General features: G+C 38.7%; 1 protein-coding gene across 8 annotated transcripts in view; it reads left to right on the plus strand.

Annotated features, from left to right (window-relative positions):
* VPS13B (vacuolar protein sorting 13 homolog B) overlaps positions 1 to 25,245 on the plus strand; it is an 802,268-nt gene that overhangs the window by 611,140 nt on the left and 165,883 nt on the right. For 7 of the 8 annotated variants that reach the window (XM_049700204.1, XM_033438214.2, XM_049700207.1 and 4 more), the window contains one exon: positions 5,657 to 6,052. In XM_049700204.1, the coding sequence (XP_049556161.1) occupies positions 5,657 to 6,052 (396 nt within the window). The remainder of the gene's footprint in view (positions 1 to 5,656; positions 6,053 to 25,245) is intronic. The other variant, XM_049700208.1, reaches the window with a different exon arrangement.

Raw genomic sequence — 25,245 nt, forward strand, 5'->3', positions numbered from 1 at the left:
TGCGCCACCAGGGAAGCCCTCTGTATAGGTTTTTTAGCTGTAATCTCTCCAGATATTATAGCTGTATAAAGTGGGAGAGACAGGGCTCCATCTTTCCTGGAACCCTGAAGTAATTTTTAAAGAGAGGGAATTGGCAACTAACAAAGAGAAGAGCAAAGTATATTAGATATTTTTGCTCTGGGGGGAAAAGGTGAAAGAAGCTAGGACAAACATTCCTAGGCCTTGAAACTTCATTTATGATCACATTAGAAACAGGAAATATTATGTGTGTAAATATGCGTACGGAGTTTGTGTTAGTTTTTTATTGATGCATAACAAATTACCACAAATGTAGTGGCTTATAGCAATACAAATTTATTATCTCAATCCTGCAGGTCAGAAGTCCAGTTGGGTTTAGCTGTATTCTCTGCTCAGAATCTTACAAGGCCAAAATCAAGGTGTCCGTTGGGCTGGGCTCTAATCTAGAGGCTCCAGGGAAGAATCGACTTAGAAATTCATTCCATTTGTTTGCATAATCCAGTTCCTGTGGCCATAGGACTCACGTCCCTAATTCCTTGTTAGCAGCTGGCCAGTGCTTCCTTCCCTCAGCTTTAGGGTGCCCATTCCTTCTCACATGACCCCTACCATCCTCAAAGCAGCAATGACATATCATAGACCCCTTCTCACGTTTCAAATCTTTCTGACTTCCCCTTCTTCCTCCTTCATGTACTTTTTAAAGGGCCTGTATAATAGATCAGGCCCACCAGATAATCTCTGTGTTAAATTCAATTTACCTGGGATTTTTATCACACCTATAAAAATCCCTTTCAGCATAGCAGTACCTAGATTAGTGTTTGTTTCAATAACCAGGGGAGAGGAATCTTGGGAGAAGGGGGTCATCTTCAGAATTCTGCCTATCATAGAACCAGATTAGAAAGTTTCAGGGTGCTCCAACATGAACTGACCAAACATGTACTTCATGCTGAGTTTGAGGCCCAGTGCTAAGTATTAAAGATGAAAAATGTACACTCAAGCATCTTCTCTATTGGTGAGAGACATAATCTCATAAAAAGATACTTATGCAGGGCCAGCTTTGTGGAACTACTTCTTGGAGAACATGCTGAGCAGTATCCTGAAGATTATGCATTAGGCAAAGAAAAGGTATATTAGACAAAGGAGCAACATGATCAAAGGTCTTGTGGTATGACATAGCATGGGCTGGGGGGAGTGGGCTCTATAAACTCTTTGATATTTCTGGAGCTTTAATATTTGAGGTGAGCAACGGCTGCAGATAAGGAAAGGCAAGACCTTTTTTTCCATTCTAAGGAGCTTCATCTTTTATCCCATAGGTAAAGAAGAGCCATTAAAGAGTTTTAAGCAATAGTGAGCCAATCAGGATCACATTAGAAACAAATCATTTGGAAATTACTCTGGAGACTGGATTAACAGGAATCGGTCTAGACAGAGAAACCTTTTAGGAGGCTTTATATTAGCTGAGCAATATCAAAGGCATGGAGGGAAAACCTGGGGAGTGGCTGGAATGCTCGAGAGAAGGAGATTCGATTCAAGCAATATTTTGGAAGTAAAATTGACAGAACTTAATCACTGAGTGGGTTTGGACCAGGAAAAGAGGGAATGAAATGAGTCAAAAAGTCAGATTTTTTATTTGAGCCAGTTGGTAGATTAGAGTCATTAACTGAGACAGGGAATATAGCATGTGTGAGAGGAGGTAATGGATTGTTCTGGATGAAGTGATTTGATGAGCCTGTGGGAGTTCAGTAGGAAGGAAAAAATCATTTTTTTTTTCCTTCACTACATCATAAAATGTTTGTTTTGTACTTCCAGTGGACCAAACAGTAGTTTCGGCACTCAGAATATTAAGATGTAGAACAGTCCTTATTGTTCAGGAGTTCACAGTTAGCTGGACTATGACAGATACCTAAGCAGTAACTATAAAAATAATATGAATAGGTACCTGATGATGGTACAATAAACAGGACATTCTGAAAGCAGTGGATGAGAGGCATCTCACTTGGCCTCAGGGGTCAAGAAAGACTTCCTGGAGTCTTTGAGACTCAAGGACTGAGTCTCAAAGGACAAGTTAGACAAATAAGCAGAGGTATAGCTTTTCTGGCTTTTTGTTTGTTTGTTTCCTGTGTCACTGGGACTACCATACCTGAGATACAAGGATCCATATTGAGATAGTAGTCAACAACTCTCATATATACCATTCCGTGGATGTTTTGCCAGTTTACAGTCGGGGAAAAGGGATCCCTTAGGCTCAGCAGTTAGTATAGGTGGATATTTGGGCAACTTCCTGAGTAGGTCAATAAACTGTTTCTATGGCTACTTCTGACGCTTAGTTTCAATCTCACGTTATGAATCCAGGCAAAAGCAGGTAGCTTCTGGCCCCGACATCTGAGTCTTCTTCCTGCTTTAGCTTTGTCTTGTTTTCCCGTTGTTGCTATCATCTGTTAAGATTGTTTGTTTTTTTCACTGTGGTAAAAGGTGGTATTATTTTCTGTGAGGCCACAGAATTTCGAAGCCCTCATAAAAGAATTTGCAGGCAGAGCCGGACAGTGTATGAATCATTTGAATCATCCAATTTCCCTAAAATATTTGCCCACCAGCCTCTTTGAGTACCCCAAATTCTACAAGTCAAAAATAATTCCTTTCAAAAATGGTGCTGGTGTAGGGGCTTCCCTGGTGGCGCAGTGGTTGGGAGTCCGCCTGCCGATGCAGGGGACACGGGTTTGTGCCACGGAGGGGCTGGTCACGTGAGCCATGGCCGCTGAGCCTGCGCGTCCGGAGCCTGTGCTCCGCAACGGGAGAGGCCACAACAGTGAGAGGCCCGCGTACGGCAAAAAAAAAAAAAAAAAAAAAATGGTGCTGGTATAACTGGATTTCTGCATGCAAAAAAAAATTAAGTTGGACCCCTACCACACAAAGCACAAAAGTTAATTCAAGAGCAATCATAGACCTACATGTAAGAGGTAAAACTATAAAACTTGTAAAAGAAAGCATAACTGTAAATCTTTGTGACCTTGGGTTAAGCAATGTTTTTGTTTTGTTTTATAAATTTATTTTATTTGTTTATTTTTGGCTGCGTTGGGTCTTCGTTGCTGTGCACGTGCTCTCTCTAGTTGCGGCGAGCGGGGGCTACTCTTCGTTGCGGTGCACGGGCTTCTCGTGGCGGTGGCTTCTCTTGTTGCGGAGCACGGGCTCTAGGCACATGGGCTTCAGTAGTTGTGGATCACGGGCTCTAGAGCACAGGCTGAGTAGTTGTGGCTCATGGGTTTAGTTGCTTCGCGGCATGTGGGATCTTCCTGGGCCAGGGCTCGAACCCGTGTCCCCTGGATTGGCAGGCAGATTCTTAACCACTGCACCACCAGGGAAGCCCCCTAAGCAATGGTTTTTGGATATGACACCAAAAGCACAAGCATAATAATAGATCTGTTGGACTTCACAAAACTTAAAAACTTTCATGCTGCAAATCATACCATCCAAAAAACTGAAAAGACAGTCCACAGAATGGGAGAAAATATTTGCAAATCCTATATCTCATAGGGACTTGTATCCAGAATATATCAACATAAAAGACTCATGCTATTTAATAAAAAGACAAATAACCCAATTTAAAAATGAGCAAAGGGTGTGAATAGACATTTCTCCCAAGAATATATACACATAGCCAATAACATTAATGCTCAACATCATTAATCATCAGGGAAATACACATCAAAATCACAATGGGATACCACTTCATACCCACTACAACTGAAGAAATGAAGAAATGCTCAACATCATTAATCGTTAGGGAAATACACATCAAAATCACAATGGGTTACCACTTCATACCCACTAGGATTGCTGTAATCAAATATGACCCAGCAATTCCACTTCTAGGTAGATACGTAAAAGAATTGAAAACATGTTCACAAAAAAAAAATTTGCACATGAATGTTCATAGCAGTATTATCCATAATAGGCAAAAAGTGGAAACAACCCAAATGTCCATAAACTGATAATGGATAAACAAAATGTAGTATATCCATATGATGGAGTATTATTCAGCCATCAAAAGGAATGACATACTGGTGATACATGATTCAACACAAATGAACCTTAAAAACTTCTACTATGTTAACTGAAAGAAACCAGACACAAAAAGCCAGATGTTGTGTGATTCCATTTATATGAAATGCCCAGAATAGGCAAATCTATAGAGACAGAAATTAGCTTACTGGTTGCCTGAGTGCTGGAAGTGGGGAATGGGTAGGGACCACTAAGTGGCATGGGAACTTTTTTTTTCCCCTGGTGGTGGTAATAATGTTCTGGAATTAAATAGTGGTGATGATTACACAATCTTGTGAGTATACTAAGAACCATTGAATTGTGTACTTTAAATAGGTAAATTGTATGATATGAGTTAATATGTCAATAAAGATGTTAAGAAACATAATTCCTTTAAATTAGGGTGTTGTCCTGTTTAAATGAATGTAGGGAGCAGGGAACATTTTAGTATTGCAGAAGGGTGACTCAGATGTCTGACCCTTTCCAGTGGACAACTGGCTAGAAGCAGGACTCTCAGAGTTTGCTTAGCCTGATTAAAGAAACACCAGGAAAGGCACACTTAAAAGGGATGGTAACCTGAGCGAGCCTGGGTAGCCAGGAGGAAACTCTAAGGTGCTGACGTCTGAGGAAGATGAGAAGAGGTCCTCCTATTGAAAACAGACAGAATATTAACTTAATCTGCTTGATAACTTTGCTCTTCCTAGCTTTATCTGTGATTATGTCTTGTATTACATCAGGCTCCAGTGAAAAGAATACTCGTTAGGTTCAGTTAAACTCAACCATTTATTGAACACATACATATGAGAAACACACTGTGCCAGGCACTGGGTATAAACATGAGTAGCATGCTCTGCCTTGACAACCCTTACAGTCTTATGTCTTATTGATAATAAAAACAGAAGTGAGAAGGCAAAAACAGAAATGATAGGGCCTAGTTAGTTTTAATGTCAGGTGACTAAGTGAGTAAGTGGCAAATAAGGACAACGTCCGGTGGATGATACATGTAAAATGGATTTTAAGAAATCTCAGTCTTACATTGGATGAGATATTTGAAACTTTATCAACGCAGAGTCCAAGGAAAGATGTAGGGACTCTTCTGGGTTTTAGTGGGTCACAGAGGGGAAACAAATGCATATACTTTATCAGAGAGTGGTAGGGGAGGCTACTTCAGTTAATCAGTTGGACAAGTATTTATTAATACCAGTGTTCGTGTCAAACGTTGTGCTGGGTACTAAAGGAAGCCCTTTTAACCTCGGAAGAAAGAATGTCAGTTCATTAACAAACTGGAAAGGCTGCTTAATTTTACCTCAGAGTGGGAGGGCAGAGGTAGATGTCCGTGTGTGGCCTTTGCTCTGTCGGGAACAGACAGACAGTCACATGGATTGAGACAGGAATGTAGGCATGTAAGTAGTCCAGGGAAACTGTTCCTTCAAGTAACTACATGGAAAGGTTAGGTGGTAAGTAAAAGAATTATAACATCTGACATCCTAATGAGTCCACAGTACAGGCGTTGGGAAACTGAAATAGGAGCTTGACAGGGAAGTAAAGGCTTATTTTCAATAGGAGAGCTTCAGTAATTTTCTTATCCTTTTCAATTCTATAGCAGACATCAACTTGGATATATCAAAGCCTTTGAAAGCAAACCTGAGTTTTACCAAGCTGGATCAGATAAACCATTTTTTAAAGAAGATAAAAAGTGCACACAGCAAAGAGACCTCAGCCCTGTCAGACACCATGCTGAATAAGGATGAGCTTCCAGCCTCCAAATGTTACCGTGGAAAGTTGTCTAAGCTTAAAGTTCATGGTGATGGAGCACAAAAGATTCCATTTCAAGAAAACGTGTGGAGAACGGTTTCCTGCTTTCAAAAAATTTCTGTTCATACTACTCAGATTGTGGTCTCCATGGAAACTGTCCCCCATCCTAATAAACCGTGCCTGTTAGCATCCTTATCAACCCTCAGTGGAAGCCTTAATATCAAAGCAGCGCAAAAAGTGCCTGGTAAGTCACAGAAAAGGGGAGAGGGAGATGACAATGACTTGTTAACATCTAAAACTGCATAATGTTGAAGATTTATATTAAATAGAGTTTAAAAGTTTCAAGAGCCATTAGAGATTGGGAACATTTCTGGTTTGTTGCCTTATTTTAAAGAAAATGGTATAACAAATCAGTTAAGCCTAAGTATGTTACTGCGGTAAACTAAACCGTTCCTATCTACCTCTTCAGGCATGCTCCTACAGATGTCTTTGTAACTGTTCATTCCTAAATTTCTTTTTACCTAAAATAGCTGTAGTGGAAGAACAGAGTATATATCAAGTTTTGAGAGCCATTAGAACAGTAGCTTTTAAAGTGTGGTCTCAGAAGCAGCAGCAGCAGCAGCATCTGGGAACTTGTTAGAAATGCAAATTCTCAGGCTCTACCCCTGACCTCCTGAATCAGAAAGTCTGGGCATGGGGCCCAGAAAAGTGTGTTCCAACAAACCCTACAGGTGATTCCAACGTGCTACATTAAGTTACTGGTAACAATTTATTTAAAAAAGAAAAATTGCTCTGGTGGCAGGAATGCTGCACAAAATGTGATAGAAGCCAAGGTTCAACTTTGAAAAGACAATGCCACTGAGGACTATCATGTAGCAACACTTGCAAGGAAAGGCCATGCTTCAGTGCCTGGCTGAGCAAGGGAGCCCTGGACTTGGCAACTGAATGTCCTTGATGGGTGGAGAGGTGAGAAACTAACAGGCAGTGACATCTACATTTTCCTCAACTGTTATGTGCTTTTTCACACTGAATCAAAAAGGGTAGGCAGAAGGAATGTGAGGGCAAGAGAAAAGACAAGGTACAGGTGGGGAATAACCATTTTCCTTCACAGAAACTGCTACTGTTAAAGTTCAGGGCATGATGCCAGAAATTTTACTTTGAAAGTAAAAGTAGCAAAAGGAAAACATTTTTTTCCACTTTAATTTTCAGGAAAGAAGTGGGGCTAGAGGATAGTGCTGGGGATAAAGTAAATCCTGAAACTAGGCAACTTAGTTGCTTACCAAAAAGTAATTAAGTGGCAGCTGGAGACTAACTGTATAGCCAGTTTGGGCACAGTAGTTGAAGAGATAAAGAAGGAGTTTTGTAGTTGAGAAGTATGAATTTTAGGCCAAAAAAATAAATGATTGATTTCTTTCTCATCAGAAATATTTGTGACCAAGCCAGCTAAAAGCACTGTATTTTTTTTATTGTCTTAAAAGTTGGAAATGAAAAATGTAAGGTCCATGGGACATGAAAGACTATGAAGCACTGGAGGCTACAATGTCTGATTTATCCACAAATAAATTACAACCCAGACAACGCTGGGGCCATTCCCACGCCTTTTCAGTTTTACCTTAATCATAGTAAGGAAGGGTTAGGACTCAAACAGAATGAAAGCATTTAACATGTACTGTACTCAATTCTAGGTCCTTTTCTTTATTCATCCTCGTTTCTTGTTTCATTCATTTGCTACTCATATTTTATCTAATTTTAATAGTGTCTATTCTCAGTAAATATCTCTAAAATATAATTAAAATCCTCTCACTGAGCTTTACAAGATAGTAGGTTCATTCTGGTTTTGTAACTTGTTTTTTCCCTTTATGCTAGTACCCTTACTCCTTTTACAGTTATACTCTTAAATCTAGTTAAATGCAGAAGTAGAAACTATAGCTTTGACTAAGACATACTTGGTATAACTCTGCGTTATGTAGTGTCCTGCAAATGTTCTAAAGTAGTTATTTGCATCAACTAATCAGATCAAATTGAAATTAGCCATTTAATTAATAGAAACAGTTTTATTATGAGAGTATAACAAACACCAAATCTGTTTACTCTACATTTCTGCTTGATGTGATGGCATGCTCAAATGTTTAAAAGATAACAAAGTCAGCAAAATAATAATAAATTATAATTAAGTGAAGTAACATGGCAAGTTCTAGTTATTGCTGTAGAATGATTTCTAGGAAATTATAATTAAGAAATTACTACGTATTTTTCAGAAATTGATTTTTAACAAAGGAAAACTTTTTAAAAGTGAAATAAAATTTAAGCTTTGAACATTAATTTCATTGTATATTTGCATATCTTAAAAATTCAGGCTTTGCAACTTGGATGAAATATATGCAAATGTTTACTTAAGGTATATTTTTGGTAAGTGGTAAAAAATATTTCTCAGCAAAAAAATAAAATAACCGTCCTACCAGTAGTCATATTTCTTTTTGTATTTTTCAAGTGACATCGCTCTGTATTCAACCCAAAATTTTTCTAGTGTATCTTTGAGTTCAGTGGAGTTAATGTCAGATTTTTATAGTTTGACTCTAATACAGTTATACTGAACTGTGTCTTTGATTTTACAGTTTATGTAACTATTGTGACCATCTGCAGCAGCTGCACTTTTCAAATTATTTGCTGAACCAAATTGAGCACAGTGACAAAAGTAGTCATCTCAGATGTACTATTAAACAGAGAAAGAAAAAGGAGCATTGCCTTGGTACAGCATAGCCATCTGCTGTACAGATGTTATTGTATAGAATGACTTAAGATAAAATAATTGTAGAAAATTTTCATTAAAACCTCAACAATTTGCACTTGTTTATGCGAATCTGCATAACTCCCCAATGAGACAACACACTTGGGGTTTCTTTGGTTCTCACTCACTTTCTCTTTGATCCTTTTTGATGTGCTGACTTTAATAAACACAGTCAAAAACATTGTGCAAAAAACATCATGGAAAAAACTACAAAGGAACAATTATAGCAGCAGAAACTACTCTAATCCCTAACTTACGCAAGCTATTTTTAGTGAAATATTTTTTTTAACACTCTTTATATGACAATGTTATATAAACAGGGTAAAGCTGTCCTTTCCAGATGAGTTTTAATTTAGGAGCTGAAATAGATTTGTAATGCTAGAGGAATCTTATGTTCTAAGTAATATTTAGAGAAACACAATTGGGAATGTGTCGTAGGCATGTTTCTTCACTTGTGAAAAGTACAAAAAATATTTGAGTTTGCCTAACGATTATATTTTTTATCATCTAAACCGACATAAGGTTATGGGAAGTGTATGTGGAAAGGGAATAATAAAAGAATGAAAGAGGAAAGTTAATATTCTCCCCAAGACATTGTCAATACATTTAAATATGAAATGCTTTTATGTTCATTTACTGGATTTTACAACAAAATATGTACAGATTATTCACCGAAATGTTTTCATCATTTGAAACAAAACGAAATGGTTAAATATTTTCCACTTAAAAAAAATCCTTGAGTTCTTCTTAGCCTCCTGTACTATTCTGTGGCCCTAAACTATCCGAGTTTCAAGGAACATGGGGTTTTTTTAATTCCACTCTGCAGATGCTAGTGTAACAGTGACTTATAATAACCTAACTCTTATTTCTGCTAGAATACTTATGTTCTCCCATGTGTCTGTGGTAAAATGGCCCTAAATTTTAAAACTTTACATACAAGATGTAATGCTTGTATTTTTTTAAATTGGTGTGTAATTGCAAAAATCTCTATGATTGTGTATAATATTGCCAAATTTTCTATGATTATGTTATTGATAACGAAATTAATCTTGTTTCAAAATCATATCTTATTTTCTGAAACATTTTAAGGCAGATATTTCTTTTGCTAGCCATTAAATCTGTCCCATTCTGTAGTATGTTCTTTTTTAAAAGTAGCCTTCCCCACCCCCCCGCACACACACACACAGTCTTTTTTGCTGTTTGAAGTATAGTGTTTTGGAGAAACCTTAAGTATGTAGCTATAAATTCTGAACCAGCAGTGTAGCACTTTGCACAGGCAGGGTGGGGAGTGAGCTGCAGACTTTAGCTCTCCTTGTCAGAGTAAATTATGGCTCTATTAGGGCGGCACTTCTTAGATTTCTGCAAACAAGGGTACACAATTCAGGCTGTGAAATAGCTGTGCTTTAGGCTGCCTTGCTCTTTCTTGGGGGCACGCCGATTAGCAAACTCCATGTAGATAAGGGAAAGGGAAATAGGATATGAACAAGTTAGGTGGCACAAAGGGTTGGGGAAAGAGCCTAAGTGGGGCCATCTTGGCTGGCATTTTAGTCAGAATTAGGGAAAAGTTGCAAGAATCCCCTTTCCATAGGGAATTAGGGGAGTTTTCATCCATACAGAAAGCAATGAGTTGAATTCCTAGTCAAAGAGCTGTGGTTTAAATAACTTTCACTACCCCAGCCTCTGTCATCCAGATGTACTTATCTTTGTGTATAAACAAAAGTAGGAGGAAAGAAAGCATAACCACATTATTTTTCATGTATACAAATGCCTCTTTTCATGTTCACTGAATTCAGGACCAGTAAAAATGTAAAGAACCTAGAGTTCCTTTTCATGTACTGAAAAGTGAAAGCAGGTTATTAATTGATACAAAGTGGAGCTCCAGCTTTTCATTCCAGAGTCAACTGGATCTCCTGAGGAAAATCTCCTTAAGGCGTTGTCATAGCCATTGGATGCTGCAGAAATGCAAGTAAGCCTGAGGGGAAATAAAACATTAAATTATATATGACTACCTAAAATAATATATTGCAATAACAAGCCATTTACAACACCCCAAAGACGTTTGTTACTTTTAGAAAGAAATAGCATCTTTTTCCAATGCTTGAACAATAAGAAATGAATTCTTTGACTGTTAAAGCCAGAGGACAAACTTAACTTTTAAACAGCCACTGAGGATTGAAGTGGAAGTACAGTTTGTAGACAGCTATACAAATCACTAACAAACCTTAATGAATATTGGGTGTGGGCATCAGGGTCCTGTCATTTTTGACACTGTGTCTCAAGTAGCTTAAACCCAACACTCAAGGAAAGGTGGAGACCTCATTGGGTCTGTTAACATCTGGGGTTTTATTTGTCATTTTGGCCATACCCCGCAAGCGCAAAAGAAAGAGTAAAAGGGGATTATCTTGACAATGAAGTGAGTTACTGAATCTTCTGATAATGAAAAGCAGAAGAATTCTAATGCCTTTCTATAGTCCCTGAGGTAGAGGTGCGTTTATAGTTTTGCAGAAGTAAAATGTAGGCAGGCAGAACAGATGGCCCAGAGTCCGTGTAACCTGACACCCCTCATCCCAGAACTGAGGACCACTATTAATCCTGGTCAGATTCCCTCCTATTACTTTATAACAAGGTTCAAAGTTGCTACTGATGAACTGGCTGTCCTTTTTTTACTCTTAAATTACCTGTGGATTACTGATTTTCTTTCAAAATTGATATTTTTCTGTGCGTAATGGTGGGCTATTGAGACATTCAAAAAAGGTAAAATAGGAAGTTCTAAAAATTGAATGGGAAATAAGTGGAAAAAGTAAAATTCTCATAACTTTTTTTCAAAGTAATGTTCCATATTTATTCTCTAGTACAGCAGGAAATAAAAACCGTAAAGGTATAAGACATTCTCTTGGAAAGTAATTTTCTTGTCCTCTCTCTTAGAAATCGTATGCAATGGAGAAGAACTCCCAGCATACAAGTTTTAGTCTCCCGGCTGTAATTGTTATCGATAATACATGTTTAGATAGAATTTTGTTCAATAATAAGCAATGTTAATACTACTATCTGAGAAATTATCTTTTTTCACCCCCTCAAAAAGAGAGGTAAAAAATTAAGAATGTTTGATATTTTTAAAAAAACTCACTAGTAGGGGCTTCCCTGGTGGCACAGTGGTTGGGAGTCCGCCTGCTGATGCAGGGGACGCAGATTCGTGCCCCGGTCCGGGAGGATCCCGCATGCCGCGGAGCGGCTGGGCCCGTGAGCCATGGCCGCTGGGCCTGCGCGTCCGGAGCCTGTGCTCCGCAGCGGGAGAGGCCACGGCAGTGAGAGGCCCGCGTACCCAGAAAAAAAAAAAAACTCACTAGTAGATATATGCTGTTCAGGCATATTTATATGGTCACTTATTTTTTCTTGTTTAACCAAATTATATTAATTCAGTCTTTACATCTTTCATTTGGAATATTTAAATTTTTCTGTGCTAAAGGGTCTATGTGGGTTTTTTTAATGTCTGTTACGTGATTTTTGTTCTTCGTGTACATTTTTTCTGTGCTGTGAGGTTACTGTAGCTGTTTGGATTTTAATGAGAAGCCTTTAAATACATAGGATAGTAACTTCAGAAATTTAGAAAGTAACCACTGGGTGAAATTTCCGATGTGCTAATTTCCAGGCTGCCTGAAAAGTAAAAATCAGCCAATAAGTAGCCATCTTCGGATGTCAGAGCACTCTCATGTGCTGTGGCACAGTGAACATGATGTACCTGCCCAGCCTTTTGTAGAGGGAGATGAGCTCATCGCAGAGAGATAACCATCTCTGACTTTTTCTTCTGATTAATCACCGACCTGAACTCCATTTGAACCTTGTTAGACCAAAAACAAGTAGAATTCCTGGCCCAAACTATAAAATATAATTAAGCCCTTTTGAAATGATGTGTAAAAGAACATTGCTGTACCCCCCACTTATAACCACTACCACCACCGCAACCAATAAAGTTAAATCAAGCACTGCCTGTAATGGATTAAAATAATAAATGTTCCTGGATTTCAGTGTTTGAAGTACTTGAAGAAAACAGGCTCCCAGCAGCCTGGGTAGCTGAATGCAGGAGAGACATTTATTAATGACGAGTTCAAGGATTTGGCCTGTTTAAGATCATTACTTTGTGTTTACCATGGGTTACACATCTCTTATATTTTTATACAGCCCACATGTGTCTACATGCAATAATGAAAGCTTTTTGTTTCAACAAAAGAATTGTTAATTGTGTAAATATGGTTCTCTTGGGGAATGTGAAGTCTTCCTAAGACTCTGCTCCCTTCTAATGAGAAATCCAGTACAGTTATTACACTCTCCCAAGTATACCCACCTTCAAATCTTGTCTCCAGCTAGATTAGTCTTTCCCCCTATTGTTTTTAGTTACCAATTCCAAACTTAATCTAGACTGCTAGAAAACTGTTGGCCTCTGGTTATGTATTTTTTTAATAAATTTATTTATTTTGGCTGCGTTGGGTCTTCGTTGCTGCTTGGGGCTTTCTCTAGTTGCGGCGAGCATGGGCTACTCTTCATCGCAGTGCGCGGGCTCCTCATTGCGGTGGCTTCTCTTGTTGCGGAGTGTGGGCTATAGGCGCGCGGGCTTCAGTAGTTGCGGCGTGTGGGCTCACTAGTTGTTGCTTGCAGGCTGTAGAGTGCAGGCTTAGTAGTGGTGGCACACAGGCTTAGTTGCTCCGCGGCATGTGGGATCTTCCCGGGCCAGAGCTCGAACCTGTGTCCCCTGCAGTGGCAAGTGGATTTTTAACCACTGCGCCACCAGGGAAGTCCAGGTTATGTATTTTAGAATTGTGTTCCATTGCGCTAGACTTTGTGTGCTTATGTACTATAGAAAAAAAGAATCAATGCTTTTTATTTCTTCTCCTAGCTTTAACAAAGATATGGGAAAGAACCATTTTTCTAGATTTAGATACATTTGAGGTGAAAAAAAGGGACAACTGGTAAACATTTCCCATATACGCATATTAAAACAGTATTCCTTGGACAGGAGAAAAAAGGGCATTTGAGACAACAAAAATGCTATCAATGAAAATCTCTCACTGTGAAAATATCTCACTGTGAAAAATGCTATTGGAGAAGAAACTTTCCAGTCCTAGCAATTAAATACTAGAGATCTTTTTTTTCTTTTTAAATTTTATTTATTTATTTATCTATTTTTGGCAGCATTGGGTCTTCTTTGCTGCGCTTGGGCTTTCTCTAGTTGCGGTGAGCGGGGGCTACTCTTGGTTGCACTGCGCAGGCTTCTCATTGTGCTGCCTTCTCCTGTTGCGGAGCACGGGCTCTAGGCGCACGGACTTCAGTAGTTGTGGCACGCGGGCTCAGTAGTTGTGGCTTGCGGGGTCTGGAGCGCAGGCTCAGTAGTTGTGGCACATGGGCTTAGTTGCTCCGCGGCACGTGGGATCTTAACAAGCCAGGGCTTGAATCCGTGTCCCCTGCATTGGCAGGCGGATTCCTAATCACTGCGCCACCAAGGAAGTTCCTAAAGATCTTTTTCTTAATAGTGTCTCCTTTGCATCCTCATGATGGCACTTTATAAGTTAGTATTGGGTGAAATGGATAAGAATTATTGTAGCTCCTAGAACTGGGACTGTGGAAGAAGAGAGGGTTAGAAGTAAATATCCCCCACTCCACTGAATTTGTGACAGTGTTTAGTTTTGCTGCAGTCACAGCAAATTGCCCTCTCATCCACATAAGCCAGAAGGCTATTTGCTAGGAAAGTTTCTGGCAAAGCAGCCCTGTCAGTGATAAGTGACTGAAGACACATCTTCGATGTTCTTTTGCTCTCTGGCTGGGGCTCTGGCCCTGTAGGCTATGTTGGCATAATATACTGAGGCCAAGCAAGACAGCCGGGGACAGGAAAAAGCACTTATTCACAACCCTGTTACCAATTGGAAAAATGAAATTACTAAGAGCTAACTAATAGCAGTAGCTTTTATAAAGCAACATGGTGCTGGAAGGAGGCAGACAATCCCAGCCCTGCTACTTGCTGGTAGTTGATTGTGGTAAAAGTTACAACACAGCTCATTTCCAAAATAAAGGCAAAAATACTTAATTCATGGGGCTGTTGAGTGGATTAAGTGAAATAATGTACACAGAGTACCCTACACATTCCTTGGCACACAATTATTTAATTCCTCAATAAATATTAGTGTTTTTGTATCCTCCTCTCCCTCCCTCCCTCTCCCAACTCAGTCATACCACATGAATGCTGAGATCATAGAGCATTAAATTTTAGAGCTGAAAATTATCTCGGAGATCATCCTCTTTATCGAGAACACTTTTTGTCCTTTTCTCTCCATCATCCAAACACGCTGTATTTAGGATAAGATAGCTAGCATGACTATACCAACCAGATACTACTGTAACCAAAAAACTTAGCACACTTCGGCCCTGTCTCCAGCAAATTCATTTCTTTCAGGATCTTTGAAATACTTAAAATACCTCATGGACCACCATTACTATGTGGGACTCCCTAAGTGTCAGAGAACCCTAGGTTGAGGCCTACTGAGCTAGGACTAACTCCCTCACTTAGGGGTGCCGAGATTAAACGATTTGTCCAGGGATACTCTGGGGTGCAGTGGGGACTATAACACACGTCTCCTGGCTTCTGGACTTTCTATTAAACCAGTCTTTAAAAACCTGGATCATGTAGATTAATACCAGTTTCTAAGCCATTGCAGTAAATCACTTAGGAAGTCATTTTGCTTTCAACATTGTTTGAGTTGATACCAGTTCTTCCATTCATGTGACTTACTTTAAAAAAAAAAATTGATTCACCAGCAGTTTCCTCATTAAATTAACCAGCTACTATATTCTTTCCTCTATGAGAAGGTTGCTATACACTTTCCAATATGCACGGTCAGATTTGTTAGTAGGCTTTTTTTTTTTTAACATAACCACATGATCCAATCAAGTTTTATTTTCCTAATAAACTGACACAACTGTGAAAACAGTAAGCATGGTGGCAGTAAGCATTGGAGGGAGGGGAAGAAAGAGGCAAAGCGTATCCACCGTCACCCTTTGGTATTTTCAGTTCAGTTTTTCTAGGATCTGAGAGTTTTAAAACATTTCTCAAAAAAATACCTTTCCCAGACAAGGGCCAAGTATAAATAGCCAACTCAATAGACATTTTTGTCTTCCATGAGTAATTCTCCCTTTCTTCATATGAAAGAAAAATAAAATCCTGTTCCTGCTACTTGTCATTTTCTTATGTCCAAAAGAAGAGGTTTGGATTAGACTAGAAGTCCCAGCTTTTACTCACTGATAAGGACTAGATGAGAGTCCCTGAGGACTGGAAATCCCACCCATGAGAAATCTCAAGTGCCTTAGAGAAGGGGGGATACGTGTTAGCAGGTCGACCACCCACTTGGACTCTCATTTTGAGGACTAGACTTTTTAGTAACTTTGTTGGGGAGCACCAGCATCCCTTTCAGCTTAAACATCTGTGTCCATGTAGTTCTCTGACAGTTTTGTTGTATTTTGTTTCATTTATTAATCTTATCCTATGTTACAACTTACTATAATAACAGATGCAGATATAGACTTATTACAAAATAGAATGTAATTAAGTAGGATCTGAAACACTTACATATTCTGATCAAGAGGGGGAAAGCAAGCTATTTTCATGGTTAAACTACCCAAGTGCAGGGACTTCCCTGGCCGTCCAGTGGTTAAGACTCCATGCTTCCACTGCAGGGCACGTGGGGTCGATCCCTGGTCGGGGAACTAAGATCCTGCATGCCACATGGTGCAGCCAAAAAAATAAAATAAAATAAAAATACCCAAGTGCCATTTTTATGTGCTTCAACATAATTAGTTGAAGAAACTAGAAATGAAAAGATTCTTAATCATCTCTTTAGTGGACCAGACTCACAGAATTTTTTTTCTAGTCATCTAGTCATTTATGGTCATCTTTTTATGGATCATGCTTACAAAAATTTTTCTTCCTCACTTTTTGAGTCTCCTCGTGCTTCACAGTTATGCAAATCGACTTCTGGATGTATCTAACACATGCTTGCTGATTTCCTAGTAGCCTTAGATTATTTCCAGCTGGATAAAAATACCTGGATATGCTTTGCTAGCACATGTCATCATTGAGTACCCTTTCTAAAGACATACAGAAGCTTGCTGTAGATTACACTTTGCACAGTCAGCATGTAGAGAGTAGGAGCCCTAGTAAAGGTCTAGTAGAGACCAACAATGTAGGGCTGGCAGCATTTTGTAAACATTCTCCAAAGCAAGTGGTTTCCATTTATTAGTCTTCTGAAGGAGTATTTTAAAGGCCAGGAAACTGTTTGTTCCTTGAACCAAATTTTTACACTCAATGAAAAGTATGTCAGTATGCAAACAAACCAAGATTATTTCTATTTATCACACAAGTTGTTTCTGAAATTACTTCTCAATGTTGATACACCTCATTTAGTTTAATTAAGTACCTGCCATTAGTTTGCTAGAGCTGAAATTAAATATATAAACACAGATTTTTGAAAGAAGCCAATGGAAGAATCAGGCAGAAAAGCATTCTATTGAATGGAAGGAGGTAGAGAGAAGACGTAATATACTCAGTCAAAAATGACCTTATCCCACAGTCACGAAAAGCAAGGTAGGATCCTGGATTGGATCCTGGAACAAGAAAAGGACATGAAGGGAGAAACTAGTGAAATTCAAACAAGGTCTATGGTTTAGTTAGTAGCGTTGTATCGATGTTAATTTTCTGGCTTTTGAGACTCATTCTATAGTTGATGTAAGTTGTTAACATTAAGGGAAGCTGCATGAAAGATATTAACTTTGCTGAAAGCCTGAAATTATTTCAAAATTAAATTTTAAAAAATGACCTGATCAGTGATTGCATAAATAGCTTTAATAATATTCATGCTTTTAAAGTTTGTGACATTCTAAATCTTACACTTTTGTAACATATTTCTTTAATTTTTTTCTTTCTTTTCTTCTCTCGTCATTTTTGGAAATTTAAGGGAAAAATTAAAAGTACAGAAAATATAAAGGATAATACATCAAATGCTTATATACTCATGAGCTAGAAAAATATAAACATCTTGTCATATTTGCTTATATGTAAACACACACACACATACACACACACACAGGGGTAGAGGAGTGGTAAAACTTCACAAAATTATTCAGCCTTTTCCAATGTTCCAATGCTAAGAAGTTAGTTTTTTATAATTTTTACTTATAGTCATTTGTCCCACCTTGCATTATTAGTCCATTAGGAAGAAAAATAACACAGGCCTTTACTCCCTTTCTGTTGCCATTTATTCCGGATTTTGAATGTATAAGTATCCATCTTACATGAACTCTGAGTATTCTCTGTGGCCCTGGGTTTATATGTGTGGTGATATATAAAATAAGATTCATTTTATCCCAAGGAAGATACTTAGTATGTTTCCTAATTGAAAAAACCAAAAAGGAAGGGATGATGTCCCATAGGCCAGCTTCTCACAGAGTAAAAGAATGGGGAAAGGAGAATTAATAACTCTGTCACGAGTCCCAGGGATTATTTTCATAGATTGTGGTAAAAGTGTGAACTTTGCTTTACCATTCACAAATGACCCTTTGTGAAATTTATCACCACTCTTTATTATTAAGTGATCACCATAATCTCTTATTACTGGTCATTTACACCAAGATTAAAACCACTTGAACTAACATGCTTCTCTATTATTTTGTTGTACCCTTTTAAAAATGTAGCAGGAAATGTTCAAAAGGAAACGGAGACTCTGTTAAACTTAAAAACTGGTACTTGTGGGTGAACCTTTCTGTGGTGCCGCAAGTAACTGGATCCCCTCGTTGAGGAGCAAAGCCACAGCAGGCTGGTGTGTGTAGCAAGTGTAGTGGGCAGGTAGGCACATGGGGATGAGTTAAACTACTTATGTGTCTCAAAAGCAAACCATGCCTAATTCCCTAATTTCCATGTAGGTGTATGACATGAAAGAAAAGAGAGGAGACAGAAGGGACCAGGCAGGGCACGTTTATAGCTATAGGTCATGTGTTTCCGTAACGCCTTTAGGCAGTGCCTGTTCCTGTATCCTCACTGCCAACATTAGCATCTTAAATTCTCAATACCCCCTTTGTGTTCATACGAGCCCATGATCAATGCTGGTAGACCTGAGAAATAGGCAAGTACAAACTATAAAGGATTAGAAAAAAGTAAGAATAGAGTGAGGGATAGGCTATTGGAGAAATGAAGGGGTAAAGAAAAGAACAGCGACTCAACACATAGGTATTCAATTAAGTATTTGATTAGAGTGAAAGAATTGACAGCACATAAAGTGAATAAAAAGCAAAAAACAAAAGTGTTTGTATGATTAGGGAAGTATTTGTGTTTTTCAACAGTTCACTTGCTGAACAGAGTCAAAATTATAAATGTTGTTGGTTGTCTTTTTTTCCCTCTAATGCTTACTGAGATTTCAGAACTTGAGGCTAAAAAAGGGAAAATCTTGTAATGTGAAAGAGAATTGCAAATTGTTCACTTTATCTTTGTATATACCCAATATATGGTAGATAACCAGTAAACGTTGGTTGAATGAGTAATGCATGCATGCATAAATATCAAGTTGGAGGTGATCCAGTATATCCAAATTCCTTATAGACAGAAGCATGGGAGTAGCACTTATTTAAGAAATTAGGCATGGTTATGGATACCATCATAAGAAATTATCCTTAAAGCCATTATAGTAAAGAAGTTCACTGAAATAGCTGACACATGGTGACAGCCAGCAGCTCTAACACCTTCATTTTCTTGCCTTCAAAACCGGAAACCAAGAGGAAAGGTTACTCTCCCCAAAGTATTATTGTACCTCATTGGTTTTCATTAAGCCTCATGTTCATCCTTGAACCAGATCAAACTCCAGAGAGTATCAAACCTGAAAATCTAGAAATTTCGGCAGGTTCCTAGGCCTACTAGTCTACTTTCTAGAAAACCAGTCGTTAAATTCTGCTATTGCTGGAATATAGCTGTAGCTGGGTCAGTGCCTGCCTCAACTGTAAAGTCTCTTGTATTTCAGGCACATTGTGTCTCCTCCTGCCCTCCTCAGTGCTCACCTGGGTCTGACCCACCTTCTTTCTTCTTGTTTCAGGCTCCCAAATGTTTGCCCGACCATTGGCTTCCTGTTTCTAGGCCATTTTCCCAAGGTCTCAGTCCCTACCTTTACCTTTACTCTCCTGAGAATTCTAGGTATCTCATTCTCTCTACCCGAGCAAGAAAGAATAGAATTTGTATGACAGTAGGAAAATGTTCATGTGTTTAACAGTGTACACAGTTACACAAAAACTGTCAACATTTTGATTGTTTTTATGTAAAAATGCAAGTCTAGAATTTTTTTCTTATATCCCTCCTCACCCTAGCTAATAAATATCAATACTTCTAGTTGTGTAACTTTCGGGAGTTAAGAAGGACCTTCCACCAACCCTACTCACGTTCTTCTTTGAGAAGGGATAGGCACTTTCTGAGGAATATACGGTAAGGAATCATGATGCAAATTTTGTCATTCCAGTTCTAGTTTTAAGGCAAGACCTCAGAAACTTAGTACAATATCAGTATTTTGAGGCCATTGCTGCACAGTAGAAATATCCAGTAAGGTTCAGATTCTGTATGTATTAAGTTACTTCTACAAAGTAGATTTTATCATATGCTTACAAATATCTTCGTATAAATGAAAAGTGCTATAGAGGAGAAAGGTAATCTCGTTCTTCTGTATGCTCCAGAAAAAATGCTGTCAAGCCCATTCTTAATGAGACTTCTAGGGATAAATATCAGCCCTTGCTTTTGATAGTCTTTTCTTTGATAGATAATTACCTTTGCTTTAATAAAGTTGTCCTTTGTTTCTGTCTTAGTTCTTTTGCTTTAATTTTGACCACTCTCTCCAAAGTGATGTTTTAGGGATGATCAGACATCAACACATCAGAAGCAGTACTCTGCAGGTTTCTCACTGTTGTAGGAAGAGATTACAAATAAGAAAAGGGAATAGGCTAGAAACCAAATCCTGTGGTTTTGGATTAGACCCAGAGGTATCAGTATGAATTCATGATTTTTAATATATTTACTGATAGATACAGTAATATAGATGTGTGTGTATACATGGGCAGTAGACGCACATATACTTCTTAGCCCTCTCTGCTGAGAGGCCCTAGAAACAGTGATACCCTAGTAGCAATGAGCATACCTACCACCCAGATTTTGGTTTCGAGATGCCATTCTTCAGCAAAAGAAACCAAAGCTCTGGAGAAATGACTGATGCCAGAGATGGGATGGGAAAAATACAACTGAGCCTGAAACATCTTGTGGCCAGAAAGTAAAGAAGCTCTCAAAAAATGATAGGGGTATATCACAGTGACACAGGAACCAGCTTGGTTCCCAATGGCCAAAGCTGGTTCAATTTAAGCAACAAAGTAAAATAAAGATAGTATTAGGTTAGGACCCATAAAATAAATATCTATGAGTCCATACTGGTATAGATAAATAATTGAACTAATAAATAGAGTAGAAGGGACAGCTCTTTTTACTATAGAATACTAGTTAATAATTGTAGAAGAGTAAGAGAAATAGGAAATCAACATTACCACACACCACAGTAATAATTGTTGCAGGCAAGAAGCATTAATGGATGCTAACATTAATGGGTAAAAGTTTGATGTAATAGAGGATATTTGCATAATCTTCAGATATCTCTCCACAGGATACTTATTGTCTACAAATGGAAAAATAACCACTTCACAGTGGCGAAATCTGGCAGACACCACTTTAGCCATGTGATGAACATTAGTATTACCAGCAAGTAGTAAAACATCAATATCACTTTCCCCATGCACTGAGAAGGGTATCACTTCTCTGGTATTCTGGCCAAAAATGCATATAACCTTATTCTAAAGGGAGAACATCAGATAAACCCAAATTGAAAGATATTCTGCAAAATAATTGGCCTGGACTATTGAAGAGACTCAAGGTCATGAAAGACAAAGAAAAAGCTAGAGGGTCTGTCACTGATTAAAGGAGACTAAGGATCCTAGATTGCATCCTGGACCAGAAGAAGGAGATTAGTGAAGAAAATGGCTAAATTTAAATAAAATCTGTAGATTACTTAATAGTGTTATGCCAAAGTGAATTTCCTGATTTCAGTGTTTGTACTATAGTTACATAGCTGGGTGAAAGATACGTGAGAACTCTGTATATTTTTGCAACCTCTAGGTAGATCTAACATTGTTTCAAAATAAAAAGGGTTTCGTTTTTTTTTTCTTTTTTTTTTTTTAGAGGAAGGGACTTGGAAAGATGGCTTCTAAGATCTCTTCCATCCAGCATTACTATTCTGTGATACAATGATGCAAAATGAAGAATGGCAAAGATTTAAGCACTTTTCTTTCCTGCCTGTCAATTAAGAAATATATTGTGACAGCTGAAAATAGGATCAGATTTTAAACTGTCATTTAGTACAGTAGGATATGTCCTGAATAACTATTGTCTTGACTAGTCCTATACTGCATAAGATGGTCCTTGCCTCCGGGATGGTCACACTCTACTGGTGAAGGTGGTGTGATCTTCCCTTTCAGTCACTTAGATTACTAAGGTCTCTCTTCCTTCATGTTTTAAAATAATAGAGTTGGGTAAAATGATACAGAAATTGGTAAGTCTTGGAAACCTATCTAAGAGTGAACCGTCAAAGTTCAATTATCCAATATGGGTGCCTGATGAGAATGATGAACATTAAATAAGATTTTTAAAAAACCCTAGGAGAGCTTTGATATTAAACACTTCTCGTGTGAGGGACCAATAGAGCATTCACATTAACATTACCACCAGATAATTGGGTATTTTATTGCAGGGTAATACGAAGATGCATGTATTTGAGAACAAAGGGTATCGTAATTCTGACATTCCCTTAATGCTCATTTGCTAGATGACTGTACTGAATTAAGCCTATACTTGTATACTCCCATTATGACAAATTTTTGAATAATGAATTGGTGTGTTTCATTTAGCAAGTACTTACTGTTGAGAAGTAAATATTTTAGGAAATGTAATGCAGTTAACTCAGAAATTGTGACTTAAGTTCTAAGCTCCATTAATAAAGATAATTTTTGATTTTTGGGTATTTGAGGGCCTGTTTCAATTTTTTTATTGACTGTTCTATTTTTTCTTTTTTTTTTTTTTGCGGTACGCGGGCTTCTCACTGTTGTGGCCTCTCCCGTTGCAGAGCACAGGCTCTGGACGCGCAGGCTCAGCGGCCATGGCTCACGGGCCTAGCCGCTCCGCGGCATGTGGGATCTTCCCAGACGGGGGCACGAACCCGTGTCCTCTGCGTCGGCAGGCAGACTCTCAACCACTGCGCCACCAGGGAAGCCCCTACCATCATAATTTTTAACAAAAGTCTTAACCCTAATGCTTTTGTGAGTGTGATTGTCCTCTATGGAAGATTAGAAGTTGTGTATCTTATTTCTACAGTAGGAACATACAACATATATGCAGTTTTCAAGTCTCCGCAGAGTTGAAAAGCCAACGTGGGTACTCTACTTTGAAACGTGTATGGTGTGGGCCTAAGGTGTTTTTTAATCTTTCATCTCTCTTTTTTTTTTTCTTTAACATCTTTATTGGAGTATAATTGCTTTACAATGTTGTGTTAGTTTCTGCTGTATAACAAAGTAAATCAGCTATATGCTATACATATATCCCCATATCCCCTCCCTCTTGCATCTCCCTCCCACCCTCCTTATCCCACCCCTCTAGGTGGTCTCAAAGTACCGATCTGATCTCCCTGTGCTATGCAGCTGCTTCCCACTAGCTATCCATTTTACATTTGGTAGTATATATATATGTCCATGCCACTCTCTCACTTCGTCCCAGCTTACCCTTCCCCCTCCCCGTGTACTCAATTTCATTCTCTGCATCTTTGTCTTTATTCCTGTCCTGAACCTTTTTTTTTTTTTTTTTTTTTAGCTTCCATATATATATGGGTTAACGTACGGTATTTGTTTTTCTCTTTCTGACTTACTTCACTCTGTATGACAGACTCTAGGTCCATCCACCTCACTACAAATAACTCAATTTCATTTCTTTTTATGGCTGAGTAATATTCCATTGTAAATATGTGCCACATCTTCTTTATCCATTCATCTGTCGATGGGCACTTAGGTTGCTTCCATGTCCTGGCTATTGTAAATAGTGCTACAGTGAACATTGTGGTACATATCTCTTTTTGAATTACGGTTTTCTCAGGATATATGCCCAGTACTGGGATTGCTGGGGCGTATGGTAGTTCTGTTCTCAGTTTTTTAAGGAACCTCCATACTGTTCTCCATAGTGGCTGTATCAGTTTACATTCCCACCAACAGTGCAAGAGGGCTCCCTTTTCTCCACACCCTCTCCAGCATTTATTGTTTGTAGATTTTTTGATGATGGCTATTCTGACCGGTGTGAGGTAATACCTCATTGTAGTTTTGATTTGCATTTCTCTAATGATTAGTGATGTTGAGCGTCTTTTCATGTGTTTGTTGGCAATCTGTATATCTTCTTTGGAGAAATGTCTGTTTAGGTCTTCTGCCCATTTTTGGACTGGGTTGTTTTTCTGATATTGAGCTGCATGAGCTGCTTGTATATTTTGGAGATTAATCCTTTGTCAGTTGTTTCGTTTGCAAATATTTTCTTCTATTTTGAAGGTTTTCTTTTCGTCTTGTTTATGGTTTCCTTTGCTGTGCAAAAGCTTTTAAGTTTCATTAGATCCCATTTGTTTATTTTTGTTATTTCCATTTCTCTAGGGGATAGGTCAAAAAGGATCTTGCCATGATTTATGTCATAGAGTGTTCTGCCTAAGTTTTCCTCTAAGAGTTTTATAGTATCTGGTCTTACATTTAGGTCTTTAATCCATTTTGAGTTTATTTTGGTATATGGTGTTAGGAAGTGTTCTAATTTCATTCTTTTACATGTAGCTGTCCAGTTTTCCCAGCACCACTTATTGAAGAGGCTGTCTTTCCTCCATTGTATACTCTTGCCTCCTTTATCAAAGATAAAGCGAAGGGCTTCCCTGGTGGCGCAGTGGTTGAGAGTCCGCCTGCCGATCAGGGGACACGGGTTCGTGCCCTGGTCTGGGAGGATCCCACATGCCGCTGAGCGGCTGGGCCCGTGAGCCATGGCCGCTGAGCCTGCGCGTCCAGAGACTGTGCTCCGCAGCGCGAGAGGCCACAACAGTGAGAGGCCCGTGTACTGCAAAAAAAAAAAAAAAATTAAATATCACAATTTGTATGGAAACACAAAAGGCCCCAAATAGCCAAAGCAATCTTGAAAAAGAAAAGTGGAGCTGGAGGAATCAGGCTCCCTGACTTCAGACTATACTACAAAGCTACAGTAATCAAGACAGTATGGTACTGGCACAAAAACAGAAATACAGATCAATGGAACAGGATAGAAGCCCAGAGATAAACCCAGGCACATATGGTCGCTTTATCTTTGTTTTTGTTTTTGTTTTTGTTTTCTTTCTGCGGTACGCAGGCCTCTCACTGTTGTGGCCTCTCCTGTTGTGGAGCACAGGCTCCGGACACGCAGGCTCAGCGGCCATGGTTCACGGGCCCAGCCACTCTGCGGCATGTGGGATCTTCCCGGACTGGGGCACGACCCCGTG

The sequence above is a fragment of the Orcinus orca genome, chromosome 17 (assembly GCF_937001465.1).
Source record: "Orcinus orca chromosome 17, mOrcOrc1.1, whole genome shotgun sequence".
NCBI lineage: Eukaryota > Metazoa > Chordata > Mammalia > Artiodactyla > Delphinidae > Orcinus > Orcinus orca.